This window comes from Thunnus thynnus, chromosome 11 (assembly GCF_963924715.1).
Source record: "Thunnus thynnus chromosome 11, fThuThy2.1, whole genome shotgun sequence".
NCBI classification, from domain to species: domain Eukaryota; kingdom Metazoa; phylum Chordata; class Actinopteri; order Scombriformes; family Scombridae; genus Thunnus; species Thunnus thynnus.
The window spans coordinates 6,361,211-6,373,261 of NC_089527.1; the positions used below are offsets into that span (position 1 = coordinate 6,361,211).

At 45.6% G+C, this 12,051-nt stretch overlaps 1 protein-coding gene across 1 annotated transcript in view; it reads right to left on the reverse strand.

The window, feature by feature from the left end:
- The window catches only part of efnb2a (ephrin-B2a), a 29,344-nt gene that overhangs the window by 8,467 nt on the left and 8,826 nt on the right, over nucleotides 1-12,051 (reverse strand). The window contains exon 2 of the mRNA XM_067602932.1: nucleotides 8,003-8,286. Coding sequence (XP_067459033.1) covers nucleotides 8,003-8,286 — 284 coding nt within the window. The remainder of the gene's footprint in view (nucleotides 1-8,002; nucleotides 8,287-12,051) is intronic.

Consider the following 12,051-nt stretch of genomic DNA (forward strand, 5'->3'; position numbering starts at 1 on the left):
GACGTCCCACGTGTGACGAGGAGGAACAAAACAGGCCCTGTAAGCAGATGCTATGAAGGCTTTTTTTTTTTTTACAAAAAATGGAAACTGCACTTTTGAATTTCTAGTGTCAGACTTTTAGTGCAGATGTGGCCCACACACATGGACAAGATCCAGAGGAGCGAGCTGCCAAAGCTCAATCAGCTGGAGGGCCATTAGCTGCCACCTCTCTGCATGTATCTGCTTTTTATCTGTGCTGCCTCCGGAGGCTGCAGGACGGAACTGCAGCTAAATCGGGATGTGAGTGGGACAGAGAGCTGGCGAGGAGGGAGGGGAAGGTGGGGGAGAGGGGGGGGGGGGGGGGGAGGAGGTGGAGGGAGTTGGGCTTGTGGTCTATCAGGTCAGTAACACAGAGGCTAACGAGCTGCCAGGGCTTAGCGGCTTGGCGTCCCGCCAGCGCGCAGTGGCCCGCATTCACTACGACTGCTGCCCCCCCACCCCACCCCACCCCCCCTCCTTCCTCTCCAGCCTCTCCTTCTCTCCCAACTCCTTCCAACAACACCCCATCATCCCCAGTTTCCTCCTCTCTAGGGTGGCCACCTTACCTTCTTCCCTAAACTCCCTTAACACACATTCGCCGCCTCCTCCTCCTCCTCCTCCTCCTCCTCCTCCTCCTCCTCCCTCGTTGCCACCTCAACATGTTCCACCTCCCGTTCATCCTGCTGCCTTTTTTTTTTTTTTTTTCCCCAAAGCTTTTCCATCAACTGCAAGGGAATTGAAAGGCAGGTGCTTCATCGAGATCCCGATTGAAATTGCTTTGAAAAATTAAGCTCTACTTTCTCTTTCTCCTCCTCCTCCTCACCGTCATCCCTTTCCGTTTTTTTTTTTTTTTTCTCTCTCTCTCTCTTCCTTTCCCTCCCTCCCAGCTACCAATCATTTTGATCCGAATCCCCTTGCCTCAATAAGACGGTGATGGGAGCGGACACAAAGAGCATGTTAACAAGGACTCCCTCCCTCCCTCCCTCCCTCCCTCCCTTCCATCTTGCCTCCTCTCTCTCTCCCCCCCGTCTCCCGCTCTAGCTGACCTATGGCTTTCCAGTGGAGACCGAAAAGCACATTACAGACAAAGCTCCTTAAAGGCTTGTGCTCCTGTGACCGTGTGTGTGTGTGTGTGTGTGTGTGTGTGTGTGTGTGTGTGTGTCTGTTGCATAAACCTGTTAGCACAACACATTTTATATCTTGCAGGATGTCATTAACCTTTCTAACAGTTTTACTTTGATGAGCGATCGGCACGACGAGGGTGTGTATGCGCGGTAGTGTTACACGGGATGTTGACGTGGGCACGCTCAAAAGCAAATGTGCCTGAGGGGTCAGAGTTCACAGGATGTGAAGGGTGGTGAACCGCACAGAAGGTGTATTTAGGGCTCATCTGCCATGCCTTCTTCTTTCCTTCCTTATCTCAGTTCTATTTAACACTGAAGATAAAAAAAAACACAAACATCCTCCTTTAAAAGTTTCCAAAAAAACACCTCCTTTTCAAACTGGGCTGCAACATTTCATTGACATTTAAAAGAAATCTGAAAAACTCCCAATTTGGAGTCGTTTTAAACTTCTTCTTCCCCTTTAAATGCGGAGTAAAACACACACACACCCGCCATGCCAAGGCTGCAGTCCAGGCAAGCCTGACTTGGATTTAAACAGAATGCGATTGTTGAATTGGCTGAGGCTCGCTGAATGACTTGGCCGTCCTCGGCTCAGCCAGACGAGGCCAGGTCAGGCCGGACTGGGAGAGCAGACTAACTGGCTAGAGGTAACCAGATAATCCGTAATACTAGGGGAACATGGTTGGAGGAGGAAGGGTGGGATAGACCCGGTACATATAAGGCCCTCACAAATGGATTTAGTCACAAACTACAGCTGGCATTACAGCTATTCGGATAAGACTCGCAGACAGCGGAGGGAAAAAGGTGAGAGAGAGAGAGAGAGAGAGAGGTGGAAGAATACCAGAAGAAAAAACGGTGAGAAAGATTAACCCTCGATTCAGCTTGTGTGTGACCTTCTGCAGGCACACAGAGAAGAAGAAGAAGAAGAAGAAGAAGGAAAAAGTCTGATTTTCCTTCACTCCATTATGACTGTGGACTCTGGAGCGTGTGGTTTCAATGGGGTTTTGGGGGTTGAAATAGACTGGTCCCATACACACATGCACTCACATATATATACTCATGAATCCAAAAACAGGCTCCGCAACAGGGGAAAAAAAGACCATCAGGAAAAATCACTCACCAGCTGTGACAAGGTACCGCTTGAGACCAAAGTGACAGCTTGAGTGAGTCTGTAAAAAAACGTGCCAGCACACACACACCTACACACACACCTACACACACCTACATGTCGCATGTAGTCTCAAACAAATGGTACAAGTGTGTCAAAGAAAGTGTCCTCAAGTGTCTCTATGTGTTACAGCCACCTGTGAAATTAGCGCGAGAGCACACACAGCTCTCCAACCACAATCCCACCCTACGCCATAAAAAACACACACCACAAGTCACTCAATCTCCCCCCACCCCCATCCTCAACCTCCTTAACTTAATTTACCCTCTTTAACTTAATTTTCTCGTGTTTATCAAATCAACAGAGTGGAAAATCACGGCGTGTTTAACGAGACAGTCAATTGTGAGCTGCAGTCGAGATAAAGACGGGCGCGGGCTCTTAACTCCATTTCCTTCTGTCTGCTAATGCAACTAGCAAATAGCAAAAAAGAAAACCTCAAATGCTTCATAAAGCTGAGCTAGTTTATACAAATATATATTTCAGATTGTATATTTGAGCATTCTCACAAATATGTGACATAACTCTGAGCTTAAAGAGCCTTTTAAAGCTTTGAAAAACTACACTTTTGCCAAAATTCTGTGGGTATAATTAATACACAATGCACCGCCGAGAGACAATGCTGTGCCGCTCATAAATAGTGAATCAGAGCAAATGCATGGCAACATGAGGCGTCTCAGAAAGAACAGATAGGAAGAGAGACGGACTGTATTGCACACAGACAGAGAGAGAGAGAGAGAGAGAGATAGAGAGAGAATGAACGGATGGACAGAATGAGGATGTGTCCCGGAAAGACTGAAAGAGAAGAAGAAGAGGAAGAAGAAGAGAGACAAAGGCAGCTATGATCTAAACACTGAGTATAATTGCCATCCGTCGGGTAGCTGTGGAGCGTGAAGCCATCATCTCAGCGCCGGGGTTTGTGGGCTGGTTAATGCCCGTCACCGCCGTGTGGCCTAATCGCCCGTGACAGTGGGCGCCTTTGCATTCAGGGACCCCACTGACCTCAGAAACAGGTCGGGTCAAAGCCGGGTTACCCCAAATACCAAAGCTGCCTATAATAACCAACTGCTACCGGTCAGCACTGCTCGCTCAAACACACACACAAACATTCAAAATCAATTATTTAAATCTGTATTTATGACCATTTTACATTACATTCACTCAATTATTACAGCAGTGAGAAGTGGTAAAATTACAATTACAAAAAAGCAGAGTTTGACTGCGAGTTGAAGCAGGAATCCACTTGTTTTTTAGCCTTTTTTCTCTCTCCGTGCAGACAGACAGTAGAGTAGCATCGACTGCTGCTGATTAATCCTGCCTCCCGTTTTCATAATGTGATAATAACGCCAGCACCAATCTAATACTGTGAATCTGGATAGTTTGAATCAGTCGAAAAAAACCTGAAAGTGCATTTTAAATTCACGTCTAATTTAATGAGAGGGAATTTTCTGTCTAAAAGAGCTCACAGTAGATTCACACAAACAGTCAGAGTAGCGGGGGGGGGAGGTGATGGTGACTATTTTCTGTTGTGAGTGAAGCAAAAAAGGTGATTAAATTCTTGATGAAATTTCCCTGTGCATGTCTGCTCTGACTGTAAATTCATGCCATGTCCTTCTTCTGCCCTCTTTAGCTCATCTCTCTCATACCGCCTCTCGCTATGCCCCCATTCCCTTCAGCTCTACTTCTCATCTCTCTCTCTCTCTCTATATTCCCTCCTTCTCTCTCTTTAGCTCTCTTTCCTGTTTCTCCCTCCTTTACCCGTCCCTTCCTCTTCAGCTCTCTTTCGCTTTCGTCACTCTCCTCTCCGCTTTCTGCCCCCCCTCCCCACTCCCTCTCTCTCTCTATCCCTCTCTATCTCTCTCTCTCTCCCTCTTTAGCTCATGTAATCATCTAGCTCACTAGGTTCTCGGCTTCGGGCCATGCTGCCGCAAACAATCACATCAAACTCATCTGCTCTCAACTGGAGCAACACTGCGCGCTGCCTCTTTAAAAGCACACACACACACACACACATACACATACACATGTGCATGCACAAATACACAAACGTGCACACATGTATGAGCAGCGGCAGAAATCTCTGCAGATATACAGCAGCAGCACAGGATACACAGTTTGCATATTCACAACCACATGGAAAGCTACACACACACACACACACACATATACGTACAAGCAGGCCATATAACACACACTAACGCTGACTTACACAAGTTTTTTGTCATTGGTGCAGCGGAAAAAAAAAAAATCTGACCGCCTGTCAGTCTTTGCTGCAGGGTCGTACAGGAAGAGACAGACAGAACGCTGAGGCCTGATGTTACAGTTGTTTGAATCTAAAAGGGGAGGTTTGGGTGTTGGAGTGCAGGGGATGGGGGGGGGTAGTGCGAGCACTCCCATGTAATCTAGGTCTAGCCTTGGCACAATACTCAACACAAGGCAGCGCTAATCCAATTGGTTGAGACTCAGATCCGTAGCATTGATGTAGGGGCCTTGGCAATTGTGAGAAGAAATGGAGGATTAAACGCTGGTTAATTAATTACGTATCGAGTGCTCACTCCAAAAAGACTAATGAAATCCTCGTGGTGAACTTTCTGAGTCGGTGTCACACTCTGATGGATCTTGGACAACACTTGTGGTGGGAAGGCGGAGGGGCTGGGGGGAGGAGGGGGGGGTTCGGGGATAAACACACACTCACACACACACACACACACAACCTCACACACATATAATAAGATGGAGATGCTTCCACGTAGATGTACACAGGGCAAGTGCATCCATCAATACCTTTACCTCCTTCACCCAGCACACACACATTGATGCCTACAAGCAAAGATTCACACATTGCACTCGCTCCGACACTGCAAGGTAAAAACAACCATGACTCCACCTACGTGCACCTCTGTGTATTCGTCTCTCTCTCTCTCTCTCTCTTTTTTTTTTTTTTTTTTACTGTTTGCTTGTGCTTTACTCCTGGTGTTTACCCATGCAAAGCTTGAGAGATTCTCCAAGCGACAAATTCGTCAAAAAAACAAAACAAAAACAGGAATACCACTAAATACACAACATAGTGCCACAATGCAACTGCAGTGGGCCGTTAAAGCTGTAGAACTGGGGCAAGAGTTAGCCAAGAAGAGGCAATTAACAGCGAAAACGTGACACACTCCAATGGAGAAACGGCTCCTTCTTTCCCCTCTTTAGGCTACACATTAGCATTTTGGGTGAATGTGGAGGGAGGAGGAGGAGGAGGGAGGTGGACTGGAGTTGGTGTTGGTGGAGGGGAATTTGCAAGAACTGCAAAATTGGATTTTCCAAACCCTCTTTTTTTTTTTAAAAAAGTTCCAAATTGAACTTTCCCACCACTCTTTTCTGTTCCAACTTGTCAACTCTGGCAGGCGGATGAAGGAGAGACGGTGGGAAATTGAATATTCTCATCTGCTGAGGTCGTGATGGAGAGCCGATTGAAACACATGTTATAGATAGATGGAGCGAGGGGGACAGTTGTTATGTACCTGTGCAGCTGTGTGTGTCTCCTTAGGGACTCCTTAGCGTGTGTGTGTGCGCAGTATCTCACACACATGTATGCACCCCCTACATGTACCCCTGTTGCTCCTTCTCATTCATGTCCTTAATTAACCTGGACTTAATCCTGTCTTGCAGACTCTCATCCACCGACTATGTGATCACATTCAGCGGCAGGAGCACAGGCAGAGCACCGAGGAGAACCAGGGTAAGTAAACACCAGCATCGGCTCATCAATAATTAACTGCAGCGCTTGGGTGGAGGGAGCCGAGGAGGAGACGAGAGGAGGGTGATCACGTCTGCGCCTCTTCAGTCAGAAGCCTTTGTAGTCCTTCAGCACACACACACACACACACACACACACACAGACCACATCTAATGGTTTGTTCAGCTTATGTGGGTGTACATGCACACAGATTGTATTTGTGTGTGCGCCGGTTTATTAACTGGAAAAGCTCACACTGTCACAAATTTAACCTGCTTTATTTGCTCCAACATATTTGCCTCGAATACATGTCTGACCTGTCAGACGACAACAGCACCTGTTAGACTCTTAACACTACAAGGCATGCCCCGCCATGCAAAGTATCCTGCAGCTATGACACATTAGTGGCAGAGCAGCTACTGTTGCCTGTTTGCTTTTAAACTAAGTTAAGTCAAACTGGATGAGCATATTGTGTCGGCCTGTTTTTTTCTGAAACAGCTGCTTCACAGATTCTCTCGGCAGAACTTCTGAGCGCCGTGGAGCTCAGAAGAAAATGAAGGAGTTGGCTACTGCGAAAAAGAGAGATTTATACAGGACGTTATGACTAGTTGCTACCTTGCGCATTTGTTTTGCAAAGCTGAACTTCCTCTACCATAGTAGGCTGTTTGGATAAGATGCAGTATTTCCTGCTCTTCTTTCCTTCCCTCTTTCACTCTCCTTTCTTCCTCTTCCTTCTACTCAGTCAGAAATATGGCCCTTCCTCTCCTGTGACAGCTCACAGATGGCTGTGGCAGAGCCTCACAGATGGTCCTATCTGCGGCGCACCCCCCTCAGCGTCACACAGATGGTTCAGTCCACCTCCCATGTTTCAAACCAGGGGGCCGTCGCTAAACCCCATCAAAACTTCCTCCCAGGATGGCGTTAGTACATCACAGGCAATCAGCAAAGCGGAGTGGCCACACCTGTACCGCACAGGACTGGATAGAGAGTCATTTCTAAGCAAAAAAAACACAAAGGGGGGGCTGTGACGAGCACAAGCTGCTGAGGGACTCATAGCTGAAGGGTTCAATATGCTTTAAAATTCACTAGTGTGTACAAAGTGTCTCACATGTTCAGTACGGCTGCACCGCCTGAAAGATTTAAGCAGCGCACACTCGCATGTAAAGTGAACTAATTGTGTAAAGACTGAAGAGAGAGCTAGAGAGATACAACCTTGCATCCTTTGACATTTGCACACAACGCGTGCTGGACGATCACAGCATGCAGCGCTTGTCGGACTGTCGGTTTCATAAAAATCGTCTGAGGCAGCGCCCCAAAAATTCCCAACATCAGAAAGGTGTGGAAGCTTCAGACGCTGCTCGACGATCTAACAAGCACTTTCACTGAAGCAGCTACTTACTTGCACTTTTCCTCCAGCTTTGAATAGTTTGGCTTTAAGATTCTGACGTTAGATCTTGCTAGAGGCTTGATTTATACAACAAGCAAATCCCCCCGGAGAGAGAATCTTTGAAAAACCCCCTTCTTTGAAAGGTATTTTAACATAACTTCAAATGGACCTAAAATGTTTACTTGTGTGTAGTGTTGTTTACTTGCTTATATCTCTAGGATCTCCAGGAAAAAAAATAAAAATCATCCTTTGGATCTGTGATGTACAAGGAACTCTCGGTTATCTGGCGATGACACGTCGTCTACTTTCCCTCTCAACCTCAGTTTCATCAATACCTTTAGAGAAGATGTATGAACTTGCAACAACAGTACATCTTGTAAGAATGACTCAAATTAATGTTTGCCAGGTTGTGGGAAGATCTCAGCTTAAAAATTCACCATCTCTAACTGACCAGTTTTTGATACAATCACACAACAAGCTAGAACCAAGAAATTCAAGGTATGAAACCAACAGCTGGTTCTTCAACCTTGTCGAACTATTAAAGGCTGTTTTTCCCCTTTAGGGACAGAGCAGTTAGTACTTACAGATGATGTAGTAGTCTTTCCCCCTGAAGAACTCCAGGCCCCATAGATTAGGGCTGAACTCCTGAAACTTGAGGGTGAACTTGACGTCCTGGTCGGGTTTGACACAGTTGAGGAGCGGCGTGTCGGCCTTGGTGATGGTGCAGCTCTCCAGCTGCTCCCTGGGCACCATGTACACCTTGTAATACTCCACGCCATCGGTTATCCCGCCGTCCACGCGGGGGCACACAATGTCCAACTTATCCCCGATCTGGGGGTACAATACCACGCCTTGGCCTGGCACGAATCTGAAAGGAGACGCAGGGACAAGGGCAGAGAGAGAGAAAGGATATTAGTTAGCTGCAGAAAAACTAGTGATAAGTCATTTATTATGCATCGCGCATTGGAGTGTTTGCCATCGAGCCTCTCCGTATCATATTATTGATGTGGTAATTACTGATTGTGTCCATTAATTTTAGATGATGACGGATAATAGCGGGAATGGTGTATGTGTGCGTACCCGTACGGTGCAAAGTGACCCCATATCTGAAGATAAAATCACAGAGCTTTTCTTCAGCGTCGCGGCGGAGACGGAAAGAGCGAATAATTAACCGGATAAATGAGGAGAAGAAGGCGGCGCGCTTCCCGGATGCGAGTGGGGGGAAATGGCAGAACGGCGCCGGCATATAAAACAGAAAATTAAAAAACGATAAAAAACTCAGCAGCTCGGTGAGACGAATTCACAACAAAAAAGAACAGCACCCTGAAACACACACACACACACACACACACACAGAAAGACAGAGAGCCTGGAGGGGTTTGTCTGGGAGTGTAGTTGAATTTCCCTAAATTCTTCCCAAAAGTAAAATAATGTTGCCATTTAGTCTCCCAGTACAGAGAGACCCTGCAGCATTCCTGTGATCGCACACACACACACACACTCTCTCTCACACACACACACACATACACACACTCCCAGTTGGAGTTTGAGTTGTAGGTGAAACCTTGTATTTATCTGCTAAATGAATTTGCCCCACGCTTGAATACAATTTGAAATGTTAACCATGAACGCCCAGGAGGCTTTTTATGGCATGCTGACAAAACTGGTACAAGCAAAGATACACAGGAATGCACTGCAAATACTGATTAATGAAAATGATGAAAATATGTAGCGGGAACATTTAGGTTTAACATGTTGATCTTATGCACTCGTGGTAGCGTGTGTCTGGTGACTGGGGATTGGATTTCTAGCAATGGAGGGCTGCGACTAACAGTTATTCTCAGTATTTTCTTGATTAATTAGTTGTTTGGCCTTGAAAATGTAGTGAAAATGCCTGTCAAACTTTCCTTAAGCCCATGTTGATGCTTATTTTCTCAGATCCAACAGTCTAAAATCTAAAGACAAAGAAAAGCAGCAAATACTCAACAACTGACAAACTGGAACCAGGAATTTTTAGGCGTTTTTGCTTGAAAAATGACAATTTTTTGGACCGCATTCAAGAAAAACTTGCATTACTGAATAAAAATGTTATTTTCTTTGAGTAATCGATAAATCATTTAGTCGATAAAATGTAAGAAAATAGTGAAAATGCTAATCATGATTCTCCAGAGTGGCGTTGGGCAGGAGATGAGATGGGCAGGCCCAGCATCTCTCAGTGACCTTTGACCCCTCTTCCTGGAAAGAAAGTACAAGAAAGCATCCGATCGTCTCATTTCAAAAGCAATGAGACCGGAAACACTATCCTGCTCTCCCAGGGACGACCGAACACCAGCGAGAGGCTTTTACTGTTTTTTTTTTTTTTTCCTCTGACTACAAAGACAGGCACCGCAGGGCGGCAGGGGAGCCTTCACGCAGGGGACCGGTGGCGAGGCACAGACGATTCATAATTAACAACAAGCGCTAAATGAAATAGTGGGGTGGAGGGTGCAGGGGGAAAAAAAAAATTCAAAGCATAATCAGTTTTACATACATACATTCTGGCTGCTCGCTCTCTCACAGAAACACATTCTCTCCTCCTCTTCCTCTTCTATCTCTGTCACACATTCTTTCAAACGATACGCGTTATTTCTCCGAGAGCATGCATCATCTTCTTCTTTCTTTTGGCTTCCGGCGTTAGCATGTGCACAAGTGAGCACCGCACGGATGCACACGCACTATATATACACACACACACACACATAAACACGAGCTCGTGCACAACGGCTAACTAGGGCGGGTGAATATTTTTTCTTCCCCCCCTGAGGACACATTCAGCGGTGGTACAGTGTGTCCAGTGACGGACACAGAGAGAGAGAGAGAGAGAGAGAGAGAGAGAGAGACAGGAAGGATATGTATGTCTATGTATTGCAGTGCCATCTGGCATCATCTCATCTGTGTGTGTGTGTATTTGTGTGTGTGTGTGTGTGTATTTGTGTGTGTGTGTGTGTGTGTGTGTATTTGTGTTTGTGTGGAGGAGGGGGAAAGGTCCTTAGAAAAGCCTTGGGGGGGTCTTCACTTCTACACAAATGCTGTGGAGTTGTATGTGTGTGCATTAACCTCGTGTGCACGTGTGTGTGGCTGGAAGCGTTCATTCATTCATGCGTGTAAGTGTGCATGTGTGTTTATACAGGACTGAAAGCGTACATGCATGTGCTCATTTTAAATGTGTGCAGACATGCGAGCGCGTGTTTGTGTGTGTGTTAGTGTGTGCGTGTGTGTGTGTGTGTGTGTGTGTGTGTGTGTGTGTGTGGCGTAGCTCATGGTGGCCATTATTTATCTAAAGAGGTTGATCTAGATGTGCTTCCATAATGACATCACAAAGAGGTGAAGACCAGATCTCTATCCTACAGCTCCACGTGCTTATCGCTCCGTCCCATCATGCTCAGCTAGTTGGGATACGTGTGTGTGTGTGTGTGTGTGTGTGTGTGTGTGTGTTCAGGTACTTCTGTCCTCTTAAGAAATGGGCTCTTAAGTCCTAAAGTGTTAGAGTTAGGATTTAATTAGATATTTGACATTTAAAGGAATAATTTGTCATTTCAGGAAATTCGCTCAGAGGCTGAGATGAGAAAATCTTTATCATGTGTGTGTGTGTAAAGTAAGTCAGGACAGGTTTAAGCTAGTTTAGCATAAATACATGTAGAAACAATTAACCTGTGGCAAAAAATACACCTGCCAGAGCCTTTAAAGCTCATTAATTAGCATGTTGTGAATTGTTTGTTAGCCTGCACACAAACAGAAAGTAGTTTTAGGGGTAGTTATGTGCTGGAACGACCCAGGAAATAGCCGGAGATGCTACCTAAACTGTTAGTTTTAGCACATAACGTCCCCTTTTTAAGTTTCTATCCATGTACGGGTTAAACGTTAAACAAAAAGACTTGCTGTAGAGGTGATGGTTACTGTGCAGAGCCTGTTTTTATGCTAAGTTAAGCTGACACGACCACGTCCTGACTTCAACTCTGTAATTAACTCACAGACATCAATCTTCTCATCTCGCTCAAATTTCACCAAAATGATCGACTATTCTTTCATAATTCACAACAGCTAGAATTAGGTTTAGCTTTCAGATAATTAATGTCGCTAAAAATTAGTCTTACGGTCTAATTTGAGGCAATTATGAAACCAAAAATGTCACGACACAACCCACACACACACACACACACACACAGGCCCACACCCACTGTACGCACGCACACATCGGTGAACACATCGGTGAATTATTTCTGTCTGATGACAAACTCCATCAAACATTTTCTGACAATATTATCAATCAGGGCGTCGGAACTCATGCTCTGCTAGCATGAAAGCTATCTGTACAGGAAGTGGGCAACTAGCAGGAGATCAAACATTTCCAGAGCTAAAACACACACACACACACACACACACACAGAGACAGATATGTAAGAGCTAAAGGAAATATTGTCCTCATCTCATCTCACACACAAACACTCTGGGTGTGTATTTGTGTGTGTTTTCCAGTACTGAATATGAGATAAGGTATCATAATGACTGTATCCTGCTCTTTCACTGTCTTTACAATTCAGAATTGAGATCTGCCTTAGCCGGGGGCACAAAAAGAAACACACACACACACACA